This window comes from Mauremys reevesii, linkage group 7, assembly GCF_016161935.1.
Source record: "Mauremys reevesii isolate NIE-2019 linkage group 7, ASM1616193v1, whole genome shotgun sequence".
NCBI lineage: Eukaryota > Metazoa > Chordata > Testudines > Geoemydidae > Mauremys > Mauremys reevesii.
In genome coordinates this window covers 12,842,067-12,867,690 of record NC_052629.1, presented here as the reverse complement: position 1 = coordinate 12,867,690, position 25,624 = coordinate 12,842,067, and the positions used below count along the sequence as shown (strand labels likewise).

Below are 25,624 nucleotides of genomic sequence, written 5' to 3'. Positions count from 1 at the left end.
CCGGAGACCACGGAGCCAGATCTGGAACTCTGGTAGGAAGTAGCCCAGGGGTTAAGTTTGATGGTGCTGTGGCTTAACAGCCAGCCAGTATGTTGCGAGAGGATCCCTGCTGACCCGGCAGTGGGACACCCTGCCATTGTTAGGGCCCTGGGCTGGAACACAGTGGAGTCGGGCGGGCCTGCATTCCCCTACCCCTGGGGTGGCAGTGTCCCTGCCATAGGCCACGTGGCAAGTGCTTGCCAGCGCTCCCCTGCCTAAGGGATTAGCACTATAGACGGCTTGCCAGCGCTCCCCTGCCTCAGGGATCAGCGCTGTAGACGGCTTGCCAGCGCTCCCCTGCCTAAGGGATCAGCGCTGTAGACGGCTTGCCAGAGCTCCCCTGCCTAAGGGAATCAGCGCTGTAGACGGCTTGCCAGCGCTCCCCTGCCTAAGGGTTAGTGCTATAGACTGCTTATTAGCTCTAACTTGCCTAGGGCCTCTTGACCATTTGGACTTAACCCTGTCAGAAAGGCTGGGACACTGCACCTACTCTGCTAATTCCTCCAACAGTAGGCTGTGATCCTGGTAACATACTGAGGCGGGGGGCCTCCCTCCAAACCAGAGGGGGAGGGACCACTGTGCCCCTACTACATCAGACATGATAAGAACATGGTGCAAGTGGACGAAGGGACAAAAGGATTGGCATGCTTCTCTCACAACTCAAAGTTCCAGGATGTTTATGTGCATCCTGGATTCTCTGGGAGTCTATTCTCCTTGAGCCAGGTGACTGTTGAGGTGAAGTCCACTCCTTCCCACAGCCCACCAAAGATTCATCAGTGATAATCGTCTTGTCTGGGGAGAAAGGAAGAAAAGGAACCTCTAAACATACGTGACGTGCGTCTATCCACCATTAGGGGGATGATAGCACCTTGTCAGGGACTATCAGCATGGAAACCATGGAATGGTGGTTCGGCAAGTAAACAGACTGGAGCCATGTCTGGAAGCAGCAAAGGTAAAGTCGTGCAAAGGGGATCACGTAGGTACATGAGGCCAAGTGGCTGAGGAGGGACAGGCAAGTCCTGGCTGGTACATATGGATAGTTCATGATGTGAGTTATGATGTTGCTTATTGCCTGGACCCTGTCTGCTGGTAAGGAAGCTCATACTGTGACTGAACTTAAGGTAGCTTCTACGAAGTCCAAAGACTGTGTGGGGTCTACGATAGATTTCTGGACATTGATGCTGACTCTGAGGAAAGAAAGAAGGTTGAGTAACATGTAGGTTGACACCTGGGATTCTTGCCTGGGTCCTACGAATAGGAGCCAGTCATCAAGATATGGAAACATGAAGACACCATAACATCTGACATAAGCCACTATGATGGAAATAACTTTGATGAATACTCTGGTGGCTATACCGAATGAGAGCACTCTGTACTGGAAATTGTGGGTACCCACGGTGAATCTCAGGAAATGTCTGTGGGGCAGATAAATATTGTGAAAGTAAGCGTCCTTCGTATCGAGAGCCATATACTACATGCCTTTCTCTAGGCATCACTATCTCTATGCAACTTGAGCTTGTGGATGAAGCAACTGAGGTGCCAGAGATTGAGCACTGGTCCACCCCTTTCTTCTTAGGTAACTGGAAGTAAGATAAGTAGAATCCTGTTCCCTGATATTCTGGGGGAACATGTTCTATCGCTCCCCTTTGAAAGAAGGAGTTCACCTCTTGAGCAAGAATGCTGTTGTGCGAGTGGTCCCTGAAGAGGTCAGGGAGGGGGGCATTGGAAGAGTCAGAATGATAAACTCGATCGTATAGCCATAGTGGATGACGTTCAACACCCATCTGTCCATTGTTATCGTATTCCTAGCATGGCAAAAGAGTGCTAAATGACCCCCAAAGGAGTAGGAGGGTTGTGAGGTGGTAGACACAGTGGTTGGCTGCTCTCAGGCGCACATCAGAAATTCTTCTTGGCTGGAGGCTGCAGCTGTGCCATCGAAGCCTGTGAGGGGGGGCCCTGGGAGGCAAGACCTCTGTGTCTTTTGATGTTTCCTCAGAGACTCTTAAAGTCTCAGAGTAGAATTGAGGAGACCTATAGCACTGAGTGAGTAGTTGGCAGTGGAATTTTCACTTCAGGGCAGGAGTGTAGATGCCCAGCGCGCGAAGGGTGGCCCTGGAATCCTCGAGTGTATGCAGCAATTCATCCATCTTCTGGTTAAAAAGATGGGATTCATTGAAAGGGAGGTCTTCAATAGTGTTTTGTACCTCCCTGGGGAAACCAGAAGAATAGAGCCAAGACTCCCTACACGACTATGGCCATAGACATGGCACTGGAGGAGGTATCTGCTGCATCCACTGCCGATTGGAGGGCTGTTCTGGCCACCAGCTTCTCTTCTTCAATATGCCCCAGAAATAAGCCTGGTGTGATGTGGCAGGCTATCAGTAAATTCCTTGAATTTACTGTAATCCAGGAAGCCGTGTTTGGCTACTAATGCCTAATAATTCACTGTCCTGAATTGCAGGTTAGAAGAAGAAAATACCTTGTCTCTCAAAAGGTCCAGATGTTTGCCCTCTTCATCAGCTGGTGTGGACAGAGGATGTTGTTGTTTGGCGCATTCAGTCTCAGCCTGCACTACAAAGAAGTTTGGAGGAGGGTGAGATAAAAGGAACTCAGAACTCTTGGCAGGAATGTAGTAGAACTTTTCAGCCCCTTTAGGGGTAGCTGTGCCACACTGTGCTAGAAGGCTCCAGAATAGCTTTGTTAATCGGTAATGAAATTCTCACCAGTCCCAAAGTGTGGAGGATATATCTAGCAACTTGTGTTGGGGAGGTCTTGAATCTCTCCCAGGGGAATTTGAAGTTCCCCTCTGACAATCCACAATTTTCTAAAGTCATCTGGTGGGGAAGGAGATGCTGTAATCACCGCCTCATCCAGAGATGAAGAGGGAAATCTTGCTAGTTGTGGCAGCACTGCTGGTACTGGACTAAAAAAGAGTTCCTCCTCCACCACCAGACCCAAACACCTGCCAGAAGGATCTCTTAAGTGTGAGGCAGGCAAAGGAGCCCTCACAGCAAGTGTGGGTTTCTAGGGGAGGGTATTGTGACCAGGGTATCCAATATGGCCAATAGGCTGGATCTGAGGGAGGCTGTCCCTGCAACCAGAGGGGCCAGAAATTTTTTTTTTATAATAAAAGCCAATTTTTTCACATAATCACTTGACTCCAGAAGTTGGTGTTTTAAGAAAAACATCAAATATCACAAGACTTGAAATAAAATCATGAGAGTTGGCAAAATTGGACTCACTAAAATTTCTGATTGGCTAACTCCTTTTTTCACATTAACATCCTCATGTAGTAAACCACTACCTCTTAGCCCAAGTAATATTGGTTCAGTCCTATGAAGTGCTGAGCACTTCCTGTGGGGTTGACCTTAATTCCTATTAAATTCAATGGGAGTTGAGGGCATTCAGGACTTAACATAATGAAGTCTGCTAAGAGTAGAAAGGGGGTAAAAGAACAGGAAGACAGAATTGGGAAAGAAGGGATATAACACATATAACTAAGGCCTGGTCTACACTAGGACTTTAATTCGAATTTATCAGCGTTAATTCGAACTAACTGCTCAACCGTCCACACCAGGAAGCCATTTAATTCGAACTAGAGGGCTCTTTAGTTCGAATTTGGTACTCCACCCCGGCAGGTGGAGTAACGCTAAATTCGACATGGCTAGCTCGAATTAGGCTTGGTGTGGATGCTAATCAAACTTAGTAGCTCCGGGAGCTATCCCACACTGCACCACTCTGTTGACGCTCTGGACAGCAGTCCGAGCTTGGATTCTCTGGCCAGCCACACAGGAAATGACCCGCGAAAATTTGAATTCATTTTCCTGTCTGGGCGGTTTGAATCTGACGGTCTGGTTGCACATCGGGGCGAGCTCCGCAGCACCTGCAACGATGCAGAGCTCTCCAGCAGAGGAGTCCGGGCAATCCCAGAATAGAAAGAGGTCCCCAGCATGGACTGACAGGGAAGTCATGGATCTGATCGCTGTGTGGGGCGAGGAGTCTGTGCTCTCGGAGCTGCGCTCCAGCAAGCGGAACGCGAAGACCTTCGAGAAGGTCTCGAAAGCCATGAAAGAGAAAGGATACAGCCGGGATGTGATGCAGTGCCGCGTGAAAGTGAAGGACCTAAGACAAGGGTATCAAAAAGTCAGAGCGGCAAACGGACGCTCCGGAGCCCAGCCCCAGACATGCCGCTTCTACGAGGCACTGCATGCCATTCTAGGTGGGTCTGCCACCACTGCCCCACCAGTGACGGTGGACTCCGAGGACGGAATAGTGTACCGGGACAGTTCCTCCTCGATGTTCGCCGATGGGGAAGATGAGGAAGGGTCTTTTGAGGACGGCGCAGGCGACAGCGAACCCACTCCCGCTTTCCCTGACAGCCAGGATCTCTTCATCACCCTCACAGAGATCCCCTACCAACCGTCCCCGCCCGTTAACCCGGACTCGGAATCAGGGGAAGGATCAGGCGGTAAGTGCTACAAACAGGGAAACATTTATTTTTTAAGAAACAGGTATATAAAAAATAGAAATACTATATAAAAATTTTTAAATATCAAACTATACAAAAAGTAGGTCTACACATATAGGAATCGAGCAATAATCCTCTGGGGACAGTTCAAAAAAGCTCTCAGAGAGCAGCTGGAAAAGCCTCAGCAGGAGGTTCCTTGGGAGAGGTGCCTTATTGGGTGCTCCGTGGAAGCACACTCTTCCGCGCCAGGCCATCCTAAGGTAAAGGGGAAGCATCGCCTCGACAAGCATGGCAGCGTATGGTCCTGGTCTGTGCAGGGCTTCTGTTAGCATCCACTCTCTCTGAGTCCGACTGACACGCCTCAGGGTAATGTCGTTCTGGAAGTGCTGCATCTAATTAGGGGAATTAGTGTACTGTTACTATTGTGAATGGTAGACTTTTACTTTGCATAAGAATGACCCTCGCTTAACAGACTTTTACTTTGCATAAGAATGACCCTCGCTTAACAGCCATGTGTTGGAGGCCACAGAGGAAAAGCATACAGTGATCTTTCCCGTGCACTGGCGGGAGGGGCTGCAAAAGGCTCATCTTTTCTGCTTTGCACATTGCCTTTAGCAGGAGAGCACAGCTAACCACTAACTGATAAGCAGTATGTACTGTAAGGCTTACCAGGACTTTGTGCAAGAGGGATGCAGCTGTCTCGCCTCGCTTGTGCGCTATCCAGTGCAACGGCGCCGCCAATGAGAGCGTATTCCGAAATCTCGGACTAGTTCTGAGATCTCCTGAGACTTGGTTCCCTCTTTGGTCTTGTTAACTGAAACTGACTAGACTGTGTTTACTGTTGGCAAACATGTATGTGTTCAAGGAAATCACCTACTTTTTCGCATCACACAGCTTCGGCTCCTTCCCGGACTGCCCCGGCATCCCCCTCGCAGAGGCTGGCTCAGATTAGACGCCGAAAGAAAAAGACTAGGGACGACATGTTCCAGGAACTGATGGCCTGCTCCAGAGCGGAGGCGGCAGAGCAGAGACAGTGGAGGGAGACCCTGTGTCAGCAGCATCGTACACACATGGAACGGGAGGATAGGTGGCGGCAGGAAGACCAGCAGGCGACTCAAACGCTGCTTGGTCTAATGAGGGAGCAAACGGACACGCTCCGGCGCCTTGTAGATGTTCTGCAAGACCGCAGGCAGGAGGAGAGAGCCCCCCTGCAGTGCATCTGCAACCGCCCTCCAACGCCAAGAAGTCCTGTCCCCCCCTCACCCAAAGTTACAAGAAGGAGGGGCAGTAGGGGCCGTGAGAACTGTCCCTGCACCGCAGCAGACCGATAATGTTCGAGACAACTCTCGCGCTGTAAATTTGTACAAGCTCTTTCCTTACAGCATCAACCAGTCCCAACTCCAAGTTTAAACCCCCCACTGTGTACTACATTATTAAAAGCGGTTTGGTGTTACTCACTGTTTCCGTCACGTTTCTCGTGTCAGAAGACTTTCTGTGGGTGTGGGGGGGGGGGAAATTGTAATTTCAGTGCATAGCCCACAGTGCCATGGTACAGACTTGGGTGCAGGGTCAACTGCAGGGCACACACAGACTGCAGTCACTAGGCACCAGGGACAGTCTGTGTGGTGTATGCTGCCTTTCCTTGATGTGTATGCTTGTCCAGGGTCCTGGTGCCTGCCATCCCCGAATGTAAAGGCAGGCTTCCCTTCACATGCACTTGGACCGTAGCCACGATCCTCCCCGGTGCCCTGAGCCCCAAAAAGAGCCCTCATCCAGGGGCAGATACTCACCCTTCCCCCACACCCCTCACCCCTTCCAACGCCCAAACCCACAGCCGTCATGTTAACCCCTATCCAAAGACGGCACCCCTCGCCCCTTCCTGCAAACCCACCCATTCCTGCAACCCTCCCCCTACATGCACAACCACCGTAAACCGTCCCCCACCCCACAGACCTATGTAGGAGCAGGAGGCTGTCCGTCCTCTTTTGGACAAGCGGTCTGTACATCAGTGCACACCTTACCCAGCACAGAATGCTTCCATGTTTCAACCAAGAAACAGAAATGCAAAGTCAACGAAAGATTTATTATTAATTACTGAAACATGTCCTTAGTTTTAAAACGTCCTTTGGAAGTGGGGGAAACTTGGTTTGTGATCAGGCTCTCTTAAAATCAAGTGGACAGTCACAGGTTACCCTGCTCTGCGAGGAAACTCGCTTTCAAAGCCTCCCTGGTGCACATCGCTTCCCGCTGGGATATTCTCTCGGCACGGGTGTCTGGCTGATCGTAAACAGCAGCCAGGCGATTTGCCTCAACCTCCCAAGCGGCCAAAAAGGTCTCGCCCTTGCTCTCACAGAGATTGTGGAGCACACAGCAAGCAGCAATAACTACGGGGATATTCTTTTCGCTGATGTCCGAGTGAGTCAGTAAGCTCCGCCATCTCCCCTTGAGACGTCCGAAAGCACACTCCACCACCATTCTGCACTTGCTCAGCCGGTAGTTGAAGAGTTCCTTCTCACTGTCCAAGGCGCCTGTATAGGGCTTCATGAGCCAGGGCATTAGCGGGTAGGCCGGGTCCCCGGGATCACTGTAGGCATCTGCACATCCCCAACCGTTATTTTGTGGTCCGGTAAGAAAGTACCTGCCTGGAGGCGTCTAAACAGACCAGAGTTCCTGAACACACACGCGTCATGAACCTTGCCCGCCCACCCGACGTTGATGTTGGTAAAACGTCCCCTATGGTCCACCACAGCTTGCAGCGCCATTGAAAAGTAGCCCTTTCGGTTAATGTACTCGCTGGCCTGGTGGGCTGGTGCCAGGATAGGGATGTGAGTCCCATCTATAGCCCCACCGCAGTTTGGGAATCCCATCGCGGCGAAGCCATCTATGATGACCTGGACATTTCCGAGAGTCACTACCTTTGAGAGCAGTTGCTCAACGATTGCGTGGGCTACTTGAATGACAGCAATCCCCACGGTAGATTTGCCCACGCCAAAGTGGTTCGCTACTAACCGGTAGCTGTCTGGCGTGGCAAGTTTCCAGAGGGCTATGGCCACTTGCTTCTGCACACTCAGGGCTGCTCGCATCCTTGTGTCCTGGCGCTTCAGGGCAGGGGACAGCAAGTCACACAGTTCAAGGAAAGTGCCCTTACGCATCCTGAAGTTTCGCAGCCACTCTGTGTCATCCCAGACCTGCAGCACTATGTGGTCCCACCAGTCTGTGCTTGTTTCCCGGGCCCAGAATCGCCGTTCCACACCATGAACGTGACCCATTGCCACCATGATCTCCACTGCCCGGCGTATCCTGGTTTCTGAGAGGTCTGTGCCACTCTCCTCACCGCGCTGCCGGAGCCTCCTCGCCCGGTTTCTCAGCAGCTGACTGTGGAAGAGGTGGACGATAAGGTGCGAGGAGTTGACAACGGCCATAAGTGCAGCGATGATCGCAGCGGGCTCCATGCTTGCAGTGCTGTGGCGTCCGCGCTGTAACCAACCAGACAAGGGCGCGAACAGATTTCCCATCGGCGCTTTCAAGGAAGAGAAGGAGGGCGTGATTGACGGTTCAATGACGACACTAACCCAAAACCACCCTCGACACATTTTTCCCCCCAGCATGCATTGGGGGGAAATCCCAGAATTCCAATGGGCAGCGGGGAGTGCGGGAACTGTGGGATAGCTTCCCACAGTGCACCGCTTCCAAAGTCGACGCTGGCCCCGTGAATGTGGACTCAGAAGTTCGAATTTGTGTATTTAGTATGGATACACAAATTCGACTTATTAAGGTCGAATCCACAAATTCGACTTAAGTAGATTCGAAATAGTCCTGTAGTGTAGACAAGGCCTAAGGAGGAAGGCGTGGATTGAGGACAGATGACAAAAGAGAAAAGAGGAGTGCAAAGAAAGCTATGCAAAAATTGGTGAAAAAAGATATTTGCATGATATACGTATTACCCTACCCCATGTCTGATTTATTTTTCTATTTAGATTGCAAGTTCTTCAGGGCAGCAACCTATCTTTCTTAGAGAACTTTGGAAAGCTATATAAATAATAAAACAGCAAGTAAATTCACATTAACATTAATTATAATAAGTCTATTTTAATATAACTAACTAACATTGCAAAAAGCATTCTAGGTATAATATTTACAAACAATACATTCAAGTCAGAGTATTTTGTCACACTACAAATATCTTAAATATTTTAGAGCACAAAAGAGTAACAGCAAGTGTTATAAAAAAGTGCCAGTGTCATGAACTAATATTGTTTACATTGTTTTAATTCTCAGCAATTAAAAAAATATGACTAGAACACAGAAAATGTTAATTAATAAGATTCCTTTAAAATAGATTGATAAAGCTTGCATGCAAATATAGGACGGTAATTCAATGGAATGTTATTTACCTAGCAAAGATCAATTCCACAAAGAATAACAAAGGGGGAATCACTTACTTTAATACCATTTGGAATGAACTGTAGTTAAAGGTATATCCACCAATCACCCACATAAATTTTCCATGTAGAACTGCTTTATGAGAAGCCCGACCTACAGAAGGACTGAATGGCTTTACATTTGGTAGAATCCAGTAAGACTCCGTGGAAGGAACGTTCAAAGAACAATCAGGGCCTGTTTTACAAACAAACATATGTAAGTTGTATAGTCTGTTAGGCAAAGGTATTAAAAGCTCTACACTGTAGAAATTAGAATGGTTTAATTATAGATGTCAAGATTGCTCATTTTGACAGTATGCTGATTTTTATGTTTAACAGAAGCTTGAGGCATAATTTAGATAACAAGGAAAGCCACTGACATTAAAAATGTTATATTTGCTCAAGGAAGAAAAGGTAGATTTCTGCATTCAACTCAAAAAAAATACTGCATGAATCACAAAATGAAAGGAAGACATACCAAATTTTCAGATGCTGTTTAGTCATAAAAGGGTAGCAAAGGGTATACTATACATTACCATGGAGAAAAATCATACTGCTATTTGGTCTAACCTGGGTAATTTTATATCAAGGTACATAACACTTCAGTACATTATGTTACAGTATATATTATACTATAAAAGCAGCAAAGAGTCCTGTGGCACCTTATAGACTAACAGACGTTTTGGAGCATGAGCTTTTGTGGGTGAATACCCACTTCATCGGATGCATTCGACGAAGTAGGTATTCATCCACGAAAGCTCATGCTCCAAAACGTCTGTTAGTCTATAAGGTGCCACAGGACTCTTTGCTGCTTTTACAGATCCAGACTAACACAGCTACCCCTCTGATATTATACTATGTTACATCTGGGGAAACAAATTTTAGTGTTTGCGAGTGCCATAGTGCACATGTTTTTGAGAGGAAAATGCAGCAGAGTGCTTTATGAAAAAAAACAGAGTTGAATATAAAATATTTTATAGATTCTTCTGTAGAGCTGCCAAAAGCAACACTCAGAAATCTACTGTTCTAGCAGGAAAAAAACACCTTATTCTAACATTTTGGTAGCTGTTTATTGCAAGAGAAATTTGTTGTTGAATGACAAGTATTTTAAAACCACCCACAGGAAAAGATGTTTATAATCACAGACATGATTTTTTTTTTTAAAGATTTTATGTTCTATAGGCAAGAGGAAACTTTAAAATTTTAATGTTTCAAGACTAAATATGTTTAGGGCTTTGCTAGAAAGGTGGCACAGTTTGCACTATTCACCTTATGTCAGTTATTGTCCATAGTGAGTGACTGCTTTTTCTTTTTGTTTAGGGAACAATGAATTATTTGGTGATCCTAGATATCCTATTCTGGTTTTGGTATCATCAGTCACGCAATACAACTTTTGTTGTAAAAAGTGATGGCAGATAGATATTCCAGGACAGTTACATTATTAAACCACTTTGATGCTGAAACTGAGGAAAGTGATAAGTCTCTCCAACCTGGACAGTTGGGAGATAAAGCTTTATTCCAAGCCGTGAGAAATTACTGAACCCTAGGGCAAAGGCTGCTAAGGGTGTTCCGGTGTAGTTCTCTCATTTTCTATGGGAACAGAGTGTTGGCTCACTAAAAATTGGTCTGCATCCAAAGTGACATACAACTGGAGATTCACCAGTGTGTTAAGACTTAAAGTTAGTTAGAGGGAGTATATAGTTAATTGAGAGTTCTAAGAATTAGGTGTCAATTCCTTGAAAAAGACTTCTTAAAGTAGTCTATTAAACCAGAAAAACATAATGAATGTTAATGTTAGTGTTATTTCAATTGTCTTCATTTGGTTATGGAACAGGGCCTCAGTTACCCAGAACCTGGACAAAACCCCTGAGAATTCTTGATAAGAGGTCTGGCTAGACCAATGGCTACCTTCTCCAAAGTTGGCTGACACTGCAGGAATTCAGTGCACTAGTTATAAGCAGCATGCTTTGAAGTCAGTATTCAGGGACTGCCCTCCATTATAACATTTTCTGTGTCCCTAATAGTTTCAGGTAACAGGGGTTTTATTGATTAAGAAATTAAGTAAAGATCGTTATTGGTACTAGAGAAAAATATCTTCCAACTCCACCTACTTTTAACATCAGAAAACAACTTTGCTTTTAAGAATGCTATCCTCAAACATTTGAATAATACTGATTATAACAATTCTCTTTGGATTCTTCCTTTTCTTTCACGTTAAGATGTTTTGATACTCTAATTTAATGAGCAAGGTGTAGTTGTGATAAAAATCTAGAAAAAAGGATTAGTCATTCAATTCTAATTAGAGTTAGGAAACTTATCCAATTACAAATATGAACAATAGTTCGGATAACAAAGACACTGAGCCTGTCATTTTCAATTACTTCTATTAAGCCATGACAAAAAATTCTACATGCTATTGTACAAGCAGAGAAACACATGTCCAAATTTCAGGGCTTTATCTCATGATAAGTTTGGTTTATACAAGCATGCATCCAGGATGGGCTCCTCCCCTCCCACCAGCTCCTCCCAGGCATTGTGCTGCCTCACTTCTCCTGGCTGGGATTTGGACTCCCTGGCGTGACAGAACCATCCTATCTACCATAATCAAATATACAAAGCTATAAATTTTTGAAAATCTAATATGTACATTAAGGAATTGGCTCATAGGAATGTTGGTTTATATGTAAATATTTGGGTTATTCTTACTCTAGGTGTCAGAAGAAAGCAACCTCTTACTGCACACGATGCAATCAACATTTTGGCTGAACAACTTAACTCCACACTTAACATGTGAGGAGCTTTCCCCTTACTTGAACAAGTAATCACTCTTTCCTGTACCTAAACATTTACAAATCAAAGAGATGATATGCTGTGATTTTGAAAGCCGCACAACAACTGTGTGTTGTTTTTCTGCTACAATCCCCATAATGGCTGAATGGATGGTTTTTGGAAAGGTGTTTTAAAAAATTGCTCTCAGGCTGGTGCCCTGTATGTCAAGTTTCAGCCTGAAGCCAATTTTTTCCAGCTAAGTTATAAACTGTGGTTTATAATAGAACTGCTACCCGGTGCCACTATAATCAATAACTATACATATAGATTAAACATACAATGAAAAGAATATGCTTTTATAGCAGAGGAAATAACTCTTGCAAGACTGCAGTCTCTTTTCTGGTCTAGTACCTAAGTGTCAGAATGGTTCAGCCAATAACCTTGTTAGATCTAAATTTGGGGTTTTGGGGTTCAAGCCTTACATAAAGACTTCATCTTGTACTGACTCCATCATTACAACCTCATTAATAATCTGCTGTGTACATCTTTTTAGTGATATTAAGCAAAAATCATGTGTTGAAATTCAGTGGGTGTCCAGGTACAATGTTAAGACTGAAATAATTCTGTAACAGAATGTTCCCTGACTCAACTTTCTGTCCCAAGGAAATAGACTGGATTCACTCATATTTAAGGCAAGAGGGGATCATCATGATTATCTAGTCTGACCTGTATACACTGACTAAAGTGTAAGTGAGATTTCAATGGCTTATGCCCATTTAACCTCTATATTATCAATACCCAAATCATGCACTTAGCATCAAAAGTCTATTCTGGGTTTTTTGTTGTTGTGTTGGTGGTGGATTGTTACATTTTATTTTATTGTTTAAGTACTTGCATTTTTTCAGCTGAGTTGTCAAAACAATTCACACAACTAATATCAAAGGAAGAATGTCAATTGGTTTAGGCCCAAATTCATATGGACCATAAAAGTATTATAATCTAATGAGAAATGTTCTATAGCAGGGGTCGGCAATCTTTCAGAAGTGGTGTGCCAAGTCTTCATTTAGACACTCAAATTTAAGGCTTTGCATGCCAGCAATACATTTTAACGTTTTTTAGAAGGTCTCTCTATAAGTCTATATATTCTATAAACAAACTACTGTTATATGTAAAGTAAACAAGGTTTTCAAAATGTTTCAGAAGCTTTATTTAAAATTAAGGTAAAATGCAGATCTCATCAAGTTAGTGTGATCCTTGCCCTTGCTTTTCCTTGCTGAGTTTTCCAATGTCTGGCACGTATTTGGATACTTTAAGCTGCACACAGGCTTCTGAGTGATCAGTTGTTAACCGACTCCGAGAGGGACAGAGGACAGATTTAATGTGTGAAAATACCTGTTCACACAGGTATGTGGCTCCAAATGCTGAAAGCACTGCAAACGCAATTTTCTTCAAACAGTTAAATTTCACTGGCAGAGACGTCCAGCAGGTCAGAATAGAGGCCCCATATCTCTCTCAGTAGCTTCAAGTGCACTCCGCAGAGCCACAAACTTTGATGTCCACAATTCTGAGCTTTTTAACTGAATGAGTTGCATTTCAAAATCTTCAACACCCGTCCACTTAAATACAGACAAATCCAAGTTGCTTTTGTTGAACTTTTCAGGTTTAATTAGAAAAGAAAGCATTGGGCCAAATCACTGGAAATCTTGAAATCTGTCAGAAAATTCTGATTCCAGTTCTTGCATGTACTTTCCAATCTCATTGACACTGACAGTGCAATGTGTCAATAGCTCTTTTATGAGTTGGAAGTAGCGGAAAGTAGAAGTTTGAATATCCCTGGAAAAAACTGCTAGTTTCACAACAAATGCTTTCCAGACTTCATAGAGATCCAGAACTGTTTGCCCTGCACCCTGGAGACAGAGGTTGAGTTCGTTTAAGTGAGCAGTGATATCAGTTAGAAACATGAGCTTACACAGCCATGTCATCATCCAGTTCGGGGTAGTTTTGTTCTTTTTCCGACAAAAAGGCCTTAATTGCATCAAAACAGTTTACAAAGCGCACCAAAACCTTGCAACGACTTAGACACCGAATGTTGCTGTGAAGTGGGATGTCGTTATAAGCACTGTCCATCTCTTCTAGCAGTGCTTGAAATTGTGAGTCAAAGCAGATCGAGCAACAAGGAAATTCACAATTCGCACTACTGTATTCATCACATGATTAAGCTCCGAATGAGAAATTTTAGCACACAGGTTTTCTTGATGGATGATACAGTGAAATTTGACTGTCGGACGGCCAATTTGATCTTCAAGTAAGTTTACAAATCCCTTCTGTTTTCCGACCATGGCAGGAGCACCATCTGTTGTCGCACAAAATATTTTTCTGATGTCAAGTCCTTGTTCTTCAAAATGGTTTACAGTATATCTTCCCCTTTTGTTGTGCCATACAGGGGTTTTAGGCAACAAAGTTTCTCTTGGATTTCATTGGAAGCACAATATCTTGCAACAACTGCCAAATGTGGAACATCATTTATATCCATGCTCTCATCAACTGCAACACTAAACACTGCTGTATCTTTCAATGCAGTCGTCTGCTTTTCCTGAATGTTTTCTACCATTTCACTTATGCGTCTCTCAACTGTTCTGGCAGAGATGGACAGTTCTTTTATTCTAGATATGGTTTTATCTTTATTTGGCAAATCATTGAACAAAATCTCCGAACTGCTGAGAAAAACGTTTATATATTCCCCATCTGTAAATGGCTTTCCATTTTTTTGCAATGCACTGTGCAATCTTGTAACTTCCTTCTGTAGCTTGATTTTTACTTACACTTAAGCTTTTAAAAACACTGCTTTGCTTCTCATGGGCTGCTACTGCCTTTTTCATCGATTCAGTCTTGTCTGCTTCATCAAGAAAGGTTTTCTCGTGCTTTGTTTCAAAATGTCGAACCCTTGATGTATGACAAATAACACTTCCATAACAGAAAGCACAAATACCAAAGTCCTTCTTTTCAATAAATCCAAATGCATCTGTCCAAGCAGGCTGAAATGATCAGACATCTAGCTTCGCTTTCTTAGGAGCTGCCATTTTGTCAAATGTTCCTTTCAACTCTTTGTGGGAAAAAAATGGCGATAGAAGGCAGGCACAAGGTGAAACGCAGCATGGTCTGATATAAGCAATTTTAAGATGAGGGTGCTAAGCTGCACCCCCTCTTGCCTCATATGCAACCCTCACTGTCCCAGGCTGGGGACAGTGGGCCAGAGCGGGTAGGGCTGCAGAGCACTGATCCAAGGCCAGGAGCAGAGCCCAGGGTGGCCTGCTGGGACTCGAGGCCAGAAAGCAGGCTGAGCAAGGCTGGAGATCCAGACCCCAGCTGGCAGGAGGTCAGCGGCTGGAACTCCCGATCGGTAGCTGAGGTGAGTGGAGCTGGCGGCGGGTAGGGCTGAGCAGGGCCGGAGGCCTGGACCATGTCTAGCAGGGAGCCTGTGCTGGAACTCCAACCAGAAGCAAAGTGAGTGGGGCTGCAGCGGGGACCCCGGCTGGCAAGGGGCCAGCAGCCGGAACCCCAGAGCAGCAGCTGAGTGGCTCAGCCCGCCCCCACTCTGGGGTTTCAGCCCCTGGCTCCTGCCAGCTGGGGTCTCAGCCCACTGCCAGCCTGGGGTTCCTTTACCCAGACCAGCAGCGGGCACTGAGTGGGACCGGCGGCTGGACCCCGGCTGGCAAGGGGCCAGCAGCGGGAATCCCAGAGCGGCAGCTGAGTGGCTCAGCCTGCCCCCGCTCTGGGGTTTCAGCCGCCAGCTCCTGCCAGCCAGGGTCTCAGCCCACTGCCAGCCTGGGGTTCCTTCAAAGGCCGTAGGTTGCTGACCCCTGTTCTATAGAGTATAAGCATCAATTTTAAATGTATACTTGAAATCCATAACTGGTTTGCTAATACATTTTAAAAAGCAAAGCAGTTTTGCTGGGATCACAAGAACATAACATATGTGAACTCCACTATCTACTGTAATACTGTTCCCAGAGCCATTAATTCCTGCTGATATCACCAGAGATGTTGTTTCTCAGACAAAGGAATAAACAAAGATAAAAAGAGTGGTGCCGCACTAAAAACACAACAAAGTAAATGTTTGCCAAGTGGGGAAGGATATATTGACAAGGAGAAAAAAAGGTTATTTCAGTCCCTAACATGGTAGTACGCACACGCACACGCGCACACACACACACACACCCCTTGCCAAAGAAGGCAGGACAAGAGGCAATGGGTTCAAACTACAGCATAGCAGATTTAGATTCAATCTCAGAAAAAACTTCCTAACAGTAAGAACAATAGGACAATGGAACAGACTGCCTAGGGAGGTTGTGGAAGCTCCTTCACTAGAGGTTTTCAAGAGGAGGATGGATAGCCCTCTGTCTTGGATGATTTAGACATAACAAATCCTGTATCTTGGCAGGGGGGGTAGATTAGATAACCCTTGCAGTCCATCCCAACCCTATGAGTCTATGATTTCATGAAAAATAAAAGATTGCCCAATCCACAGACATTCCCATCCCTCTGTCTCTCCCACAGCCTTCTTACAGCCCTTCTCTTTAACACATGCCAAAGGAGAAAAAAAAAGGAAACTGGAGTTAACTCATTGTGTACTGGGAACAAGGTGATGCCTCTGCAGCCCATCAATCTAACTTCAACTCTGCCCAAAATTAATATGAACTTTTCCCCTTAAAATAACCTCCTTGATATTTTATAGAAGATAATTATGAGCAAGGTGTAGTTGATCTATACATATTATATTATCCTCTATGGAAAAACTGAGAAAGTGTATAGGTTATTGAAAGACTCATTAGGATTAGAAACTCACACACAATTGCCAGGAAAACATCATCTGTATGTTGTCCTCAGCTGCACATAAATTGTCAACTTTACTTCCTAAATAACAAAAGGATCATGATTGCTTGTACACAAATTACACTCTATTTCTTAAATGCTGTACAAGCTCAATTACTGTCTTTCCTTTTATTTTGTGGCCAGAAAAGATTAATGGTATTGGCATAGGTTCTAATGAAAATGTGAAGAATTCTAATAAATTATATTTTATGCATTAGTACACATACTCTAATAGAAATTTAACCTCACCTGGACTCTGTTTCAGCAAAGCACTTCAGAATATTCTTAACTTTAAAACAGAAATTAATGGGACTACTCAGCTGCTTAAAGTTAAACCAATGTTTAAGTGCTTAATTGATGTTTAAGTGCTTAAGCCCTCCATGCTTAAAGTTCAGCATGTATTAAGTGATTTGCTGAGTCAAGGCCCAGAATCAGACAACTAAAAGACATTTACATCTTTTATTAGCTTTACTACTGTGGCTCAGAAATATAGTGGTAAACAGTGACACCAAGTGGCAAACACTGAACAAAATACATAAAACAGTAATAGTGAAAATTAGTAGTTAACATACACCTCTACCTCGATATAACGCTGTCCTTGGGAGCCAAAAAATCTTACCGCGTTATAGGTGAAACCATGTTATATTGAACTTGCTTTGATCCACCGGAGTGCACAACCCTCCTCCCTCCCCAGAGCACTGCTTTACCGCGTTATATCCAAATTCGTGTTATATCAGGTGGCGTTCTATCGAGGTAGCGATGTATTTAAGAAAACAAACGATGCACTAGTTATTCTGAACCAGACTTCAATTTGTAAAGACAGATTATAAAAAAAAATAAATTCAATTCATGTGTTCAGTACATAAATCTCACTGTACATAACAGTAAAATGATTATGTGAGAAAATGGTTTTTAAAAGAACAAATATGAAGTTCAACACTCAAAGCTTAAAAGTACATGAACCCTACAATATCATTCCCATGATCAACAATTAAAAAAAATCTCATGCATAATAACTTTCTTACAACCATTACATTTTACTAATCTAAATCTAAAGCCATGAATACAACTTAGGTATCAGACTGTATATGTGAGGAATTTATAACTAAACAAACAACAAAGAGATACAATTACATGGATTTTATTGTAAAATCACTTAAAAAGCAGATGCTTTTGCATGGTAGAATAGTTTGTCCTATTTCCTTACCCAGACTTAGTAATATGGGTCATAAAGGTAGTGCTGACAAATGCCACATATGGGTCTTGTTTTCCCAAGTAAATACAAATACTATAAACTACCAACACTGTTGGAAAGAAAATATATTTATGCTATGGAAACGTCAAAAAAACACAATATATGCATTTTGTCTGAAACATCGCATGGTAGCTGTAAAAAGTTAAGAAATACCCATTTATTACTTGATGTGTGACATTTTTTTCTGTGTGTTTTTTTTAATTGGATGTTCCTCCTATCCTTATAATGGATCACTCAGTCTATGGGAAAGTAGGAGATTTTTACCTTCTAAGACTGAATTGCAAATCAATTACATTACACTCAAAGTAGAAAAAAATTCTATATGTTTAAAATAGTAATTTACTCAAATATACAACATTAAAGAAAGAATCAAATTTCTATTTATTGAAGAGTTTAATGAACTGCCAAAGTGGCAATCTGCTTCTGTAGTTCAAGTCCTCAAATCAATTTCCACCTAATGAGAAAACAGCTTCTATAGTCTTGGACCTTAATCTGTTCCTTAGGGACTACTAGGAAAATAAAAATATTGACTTGTTCAATATAGGCTTCTGAGATCTGTTGTTCATATGAACAGTAGGAATAAATTTAGCTAACCCTACTATCCCAACAAAGGTTTTGTAGTTATTAGCTGCTTCTTGTTTTTCATGTCATCTTACTGGAGTCAAAATACACAATTTTTATATAGTGTATTTCGACAACACTATTTATAAACTATAAATAAGGTTTTTTTAAATTCTCAAATACATCCCCAAATTATTTCATTATCAAAATGTGTACAATAAAAAAATATTCTGTATCACAATGAACTGGAGACATTTTAAAATATCCTTTCAGGTACACAGTGTCTCTCTGGAGATCTAGAAAGACAAAACATTCTCTAGCCCACAAAAGTTATAGAAATTCCTTTATATTTTCTAGTTTATTTATATGGGGTCTGGACTAGTGTCTCAAGGCCCATTAGCATGAAGGTCCATCAGGAATCTGGAAACTCTTTCATCCAAGTTGCCTTGACAGGATTCTGGTAAGGATGTTTTTTAAAAATTATTTTGCTTTAGGCTCCCTCAAGCCGCCTTTTACCATCCTCTCCATTATGTGACAACTATTTAAAGCAAGTCATATGCATGTGGCATTATTTGTGACAGGCATAATAAACTATTTACTTGGGAACAAAACAACCATCCTCAAACTAGCATTTTCAATAAGAACGCTTCTAATGCATATACAAGGAATCTTTGCCAATTACCTTTTTTTTTTTTTTTTGCAGGGGGAAGCGGGGTGTGTGATTGAGAAATTGTTTGGTTGCTATTTAATTCCAAGCAGGCTTGAACATAAATATTTTCCTGCATCACGATCCGAAAACCAGGAGACAATTTACATCACAGTTGGATTGCCATGTTGGTCCTGCTGGACTTCTCAGTGGTTTTGAGGTATCTCAGAGTGTTTTGGGGAACATGGGGTACAGTACCATCAGCACTCTGATAAAATGCAACTTGCTCACCTCACAGACCATTTAAATTCCGCCTCTATTTTGTAAAAATGCTTGTCAATATTGTCGGCTGTGTACACCAGAGCTACCTCATCCCCAACCACAGGCAAACAGGTTTGCTGATGTATACACGTTGTGACAGGATGCTCTCTTTTCCTCTAGGTGAAGACCCTTGGTATAATTTCTATAGAAAGAATGTGTTAGGCACAGTATGAAAGTGTTTTTCCAGCTGTGCTATTTGTGCAGAAAGCTGCTTTACTTATCCAGTCACAACCTTTCAACTGCAACACATACACTGGTGACCACAGAGCTCTATTACTGTAATTCTCCCGTAACAGGGCTTCCAGCAGTGCCTGTCACTTTCAGCTTGTTCAGAATACAGTGGTGCATTTGCCCACCCTGCATTCTTTACACTGGATGTTTATAAAATGGCAGATTTAATTTAAGCAGACCCTGTTCCTTTTTAAAATGGTAACAGTTAAGAGATTTCCTTCTTGCGTGTTAACCCAATAGCATCTGGGCAGTCATAACCCCTTCTAGGTCATCACATCTTAAATCAGCAGGAAGTCAAGCTTTCGTGGTGATGAGCCCACCATGTGGGACTTGCTAAGCAACTCTCTCATTCATTTCTACATGGCACCACAGTGTTGGAGCCTTATGTATTACTCTCCATTTTTTCATATGGCTGCCGCCTCTATTTTTCCTGCATATGCAAAATTCACAGGACATTTTAAAAAAATATTGTTTTAATATAAAGTATAGGGCTGTCTATTAATCGCAGTTAACTCACACGATTAACTCAAAAAAATTAATCGAGATTAATCGCACTTATAACAATAGAATACCAATTGAAATTTATTACATTTTTTAATGTTATTCTACATTTTCAATATTGATTTCAATTACAACATAGAATACAAAGTGCAGTGTACACTTTATATTTTTTATATTATAAAAATATGCACTGTAAAAATGATAAACAAAAGAAATTGTATTTTTCAATTCACCTTATAGAAGTACTGAAGTGTAATCTCTTTATCATGAATGTAACTTACAAATGCACGTTTTTTTTGTTACATAACTGCACTCAAAAACAGAACAGTGTAAAACTTTACAGCCTAAAAGTCCACTCAGTCTTACTGCTTATTCTGCCAATTGCTAAGACAAGTTTGTTTACATTGATAGAAGATACTTCTGCCTACTTATTATTTACATCACCTGAAAGTAACAACAGGCATTCACATGGCACTTTTACAGCCGGCATTGCAAGGTATTTACATGCGAGATATGCTAAACATTCGTATGCCCCTCCATGCTTCGGCCATCATTCCAGAGGACATGCTTCCATGCTGATGATGCTTGTTAAAAAAAGTGTGTCAATTAAATTTGTGACTGTACTACTTGGGGGGAGAATTGAATGTCTCCTGCTCTGTTTTACCCGCATTCTGCATATATTTCATGTTATAGCAGTCTCAGATGATGACCCACCACATGTTCGTTTTAAGAACACTTTCACAGATTTGACAAAACGCAAAGAAGGTACCAATGTGAGATTTCTAAAAATAACTACAGCACTCGACCCAAGGTTTAAGAATCTGAAGTGCCTTCAAAATCTGAGAGGGACGAAGTGTGGAACATGCTTTTAAAAGTCATAAAAGAGCAAAAGCAGCAAAGAGTCCTGTGGCACCTTACAGACTAACAGACATATTGGAGCATGAGCTTTCATGGGTGAATACCCACTTCGTCAGATGCATGGGATGAAGTGGGTATTCACCCACGAAAGCTCATGCTCCAATATGTCTGTTAGTCTGTAAGGTGCCACAGGACTTTTTGCTGCTTTTGCAGATCCAGACTAACAAAGCTACCCCTCTGATACTTAAAAGAGCAACACTCTGTTGCGGAAACTACAGAACCCAAACCACCAAAAAAGAAAATCAACCTTCTGCTGGTGGCATCTGACTCAGATGATGAAAATGAACATGCATCATTCCCCACTGCTTTGGATCGTTATCAGCATGGAAGCATATCCTCTGGAATGGTGGCTGAAGCATAAAGGGACAAATACATCTTTAGTGCATCTGGCACATAAATATCTTGCAACACCAGCTACGACAGTGCCATGCAAACGCCTGTTCTCACTTTCAGGTGAGATTGTAAACAGGAAGCAGGCAGCATTATCTCCTGCAAATTGTAACCAACCTTGTTTGTCTGAGTGACTGGCTGACCAAGAAGTAGGACTGAGTCGACTTGTAGGCTCTAAAGTTTTACATTGGTTTTATTTTTGAATGCAGTTATTTTTATACATAATTCTATATTTGTAAGTTCACCTTTCATGATAAAGAGAATGCACTACAGTACTTGTATGACGTGCTTTGAAAAATACAATTTCTTTTATCATTTTTACAGTGCATATATTTGTAATAAAAATAAATATAAAGTGAGCACTGTACACTTTGAACTGCAAAAGGATGCAATAGTTTCATGTGTGACCAGTTATCCTCATATTTTCTCCAAGCATTTCTATTAGAATCATTTTTTCCATTAATGCAGTAGTAAAGAGCTCACTATGCCAGTCTGCGTATGAGGGAGGAATTGCAGATTTCTATTTTCTCAAAGTAAGTTTTTTGGCCACTTTGCAATCCATAAATTCTTAATGTTAACTGGTAATACCATCCAGCACCTGTAAAATACACAACCTCAGGGAAGGAAAGATAGCAACACCTAAAAGATTTTGAGAGAGAACTGAATATATTGTTCTAGAACAACATGCATTTAGGTATAGTGGATGTGTGAAAAGTTGGCATATGATTGAGTCTATCTCCAACACTCACTGTTCATTGCTAATCTAGCCTTAGGGTATGCCGGATCGGTGGGTAGTGATCGATCTATCGCGGATCAATTTATTGTGTCTAGTGTAGATGCGATAAAATCAATCTGCCGTTGACTCCAGAACTCCACCGTGGTGAGAGGCGGAAGTGGAGTCGACAGGGGAGCAGCAGCGGTTGACTTGCTGCCGTCCTCATGGCCAGATAAATCGACCTAAGTTACACCAACTTCAGCTACACTATTTGCATAGCTGAAGTTGCGTATCTTAGGTCGACTCTCCCGTCCCCCAGTGTAGACCTAGCCTTAAATAAACATTACGGGGTTAAGTAGTATCTGTTTGATATCTTGTTCTAGAAGAATCATAAGCATAAAGAACTTGAAGAATCTTTCACATTAAGCCAGATGTCCTCCCAGGATTCTGTTGTGATAGTAAGGCTAAGTCTTTTCCCACTTTTCTTTGAGACGGAGATTGAGAGGGTAATGCAAAGCATTAAGCCACCCATAAGTAATTCCTACAAAGCCTCTGTTTCCATATTTCTTAACATGTTCTTCTAGAGATAAGAATGTTGAAACAGACCAATTGCCCCCTATCTTTGCATGAATCCTTGAGCACAGCCACTGGAAGAAGGAACTCAAACAGTGGTAGCTGATATTTGTTACACATGAAATTGTAGGAATGCAGTCTATCATCCTGTATTAGATCTTTAATTTTTATTAAACCTTTTTCTATCCAAATTTTCTTAAGCATGGAGTTGGCCTTGATCCTGATGCATGGATTATTGCATAGTGGTACAAGAAGAGAATTAGTGACAGTATGTCTACACTATGAAATTAGGTTGAATTTATAGTTGTTTTTTTAGAAATCATTTTTAATACAGTCGATTGTGTGTCCCCCCACACAAAATGCTCTAAGCGCATTGACTTCTGGAGCGTTGCACTGTGGGTAGCTGTGAGTAGCTATCACAGTTCCCACAGTCTCCGCTGCCCATTGGGATTCTGGGTTGAGATCCCAATGCCTGATGGGGCAAAAACAGTGTCGCGGGTGATTCTGGGTACATGTCATCAGGCCCCCCTCTCCCTCCCTCCCGCTGTGAAAGCAACGGCAGACAATTGTTTTGCGCCTTTTTTCTGGGTTACCTGAGCAGACGCCATACCACGGCAAGCATGGAGCCCACTCAGCTCACCGTCACCGTACGTCTCCTGGGTGCTGGCAGACATGGGACTGCATTGCTACACAGCAGCAGCTCATTGCCTTTTGGCAGCAGACGGTGCATTACGATTGGTAGCCATCATCGTCATATTCCTGGGTGCTCTTTTAGCCGACCTCGGTGAGATCAGTCAGAGGCGCCTGGGCAGACATGGGAGTGACTCAGCCAGGTCATTCCCATCTTCTGCCGAGCACCCAGGAGATGATGATGGCTAGCAGTCGTACTGCACCGTCTTCTGGCGAGCAGCCAGATGATGATGGCTAGCAAGCGTAATGCAGCATCTTCTGCTGAGCACCCAGGGTTTTGAGTTCAATCCTTGAGGGGGCCATTCTGTGTGACAGTTGTTTGTGTTTCTCCTTGATGCAAAGCCACCCCTTTTGTTGATTTTAATTCCCTGTAAGCCATGCTGTCAGTCGCCCCTCCCTCCGTCAGAGCAACGGCAGACAATTGTTTCGCACAAAACCAGGCGAGGAGGCAATGGCAGCACAATGACGAGAGGGACATGGTCATAGACTTCTCACAAAGTACGGGCCGGGCAATGTGCTCCGGCAATGTGCACATCATGCTGATGAGCTCTGCATGAGCTCTGCAAACACACTGGCCAAACAGGAAATGAAATTCAAAAGTTCGCGGGCCTTTTTCTGTCTACCTTGCCAGTGCATCTGAGTGGACGAGAGCTGAGGAAGCGTTGTTCCAGGTCAGCCATAAAAATGTTGGCATATTGTGGGGCCATGCGGGTGCCCATAGCGGTGCCACTGGTCTGGAGGTATACATTGTCATCAAATTTGAAATAGTTGTGTGTGAGGATAAAGTCACAGAACTCAGCAACCAGTTGTGCTGTGGCATCATCAGGGATACTGTTCCTGACAGCTTGTATTTCATCTGTGTGTGGGATGTTTGTGTAGAGAGCCTGTATATCCATGGTGGCTAGGATGGTGTTTTCTGGAAGGTCACCAATGCACTGCAGTTTTCTCAGGAAATCAGTAGCGTCACGGAGATAGCTGGGAGTGCTGGTGGCGTAGGGTCTGAGTAGAGAGTACACATATCCAGACAGTCCTTCAGTGAGAGTGCCAATGCCCGAGATGATGAGGTGTCCAGGATTTCCGGGTTTGTGTATCTTGGGCAGTAGATAGAATAACCCCGGTCGGGGCTCTAAGGGTATGTTGATTTGTTCTGGTGTTAGTGTAGGGAGTGTCCTGAGTAGATGGTGCAGTTTCTTAGTGTATTCCTCAGTGGGAACTGAGGGAAGTGGCGTGTAGAATTTGGTATTGGAGAGTTGTCTGGCAGCCTCCTTTTGGTAGTCAGACCTGTTCATGACAACAACAGCACCTCCTTTATCAAAACCTCGTCACTCAGTATGCATGGCACTAGGACTATTCTTCTCAGCCTGCTGTTCTCTTCTGATTCAGAGAGACAGGAAATGGTTGGAACCACCAGATCCCTCACCACTGAGGAAAAAAGCACTATTTTGTTTAAGGTGAAACCACCACTTAATGCAGTCTTCCCTCAGTGACGCTGTTTTCACTATGCAGAGGGAAGAGACTGCTGAGCTCTGGGTGGTGCAGTTGCTGTAAAAAAAAAAAAAAACACTTCCGTTGCCCATTCTCTGAAGCAGCCCCCTTCCTGAAGCACATATTCAGCTACTGTAAGAAGAGAAATTTGAGAAGCAAAGACACCAAAATTCTACACTCCACGTGGCCCCAACCTTAAATTCCAGGGATATCAGTGAATCTGGTTCCTTATAATATGAGTGCAAATAGAGAAAGATGGTCAACTTTCAGGAAGGACCTGGTTTGGTGTGACACCAGAGTCTCAGGAATGCAAGATGGGGTGATGCTGTTAACAGACCAACTCTAGAGACGTAGCATGTAAACTGGACTCTCAGCATACTTAATAAAGATTTCTTTCCTACAACGTTGCGTCCCAGCTGCATCACTTAGTCTGATGAAATACAATGGCAGTGATGAGACATCAACTATTCAGAGACACCAACACACTCATTAGAGTTTCATAATGTACAGCCTTTGCTAGAGATGCCTCCATGTCTGGGAAGACAGCGACCCCCAGAGGCACAGCCTGGTGCACTTTCTGGAAATATACTAGGACTTGAAGCTGCTGCACTGACCTAAATAAGGAAGACCATAAGTGAACCCCAAACAACCTGATGTGCAATAAAAATTAGATAGAATTCATGCAACATGATGTCATAGATTCTACAATGTAGAGTCCAGTGGGACAACGTTAACACTTGCTATTTGCAAGGGTGTATGTTGCACTTAC

At 43.3% G+C, this 25,624-nt stretch overlaps 1 protein-coding gene across 30 annotated transcripts in view; it reads right to left on the bottom strand.

The window, feature by feature from the left end:
- Positions 1–25,624, bottom strand: part of ATRNL1 (attractin like 1) — a 1,032,651-nt gene that overhangs the window by 832,793 nt on the left and 174,234 nt on the right. For all 30 annotated transcript variants that reach the window (XM_039547653.1, XM_039547651.1, XM_039547655.1 and 27 more), the window contains one exon: positions 8,950–9,124. In XM_039547653.1, the coding sequence (XP_039403587.1) occupies positions 8,950–9,124 (175 nt within the window). The remainder of the gene's footprint in view (positions 1–8,949; positions 9,125–25,624) is intronic.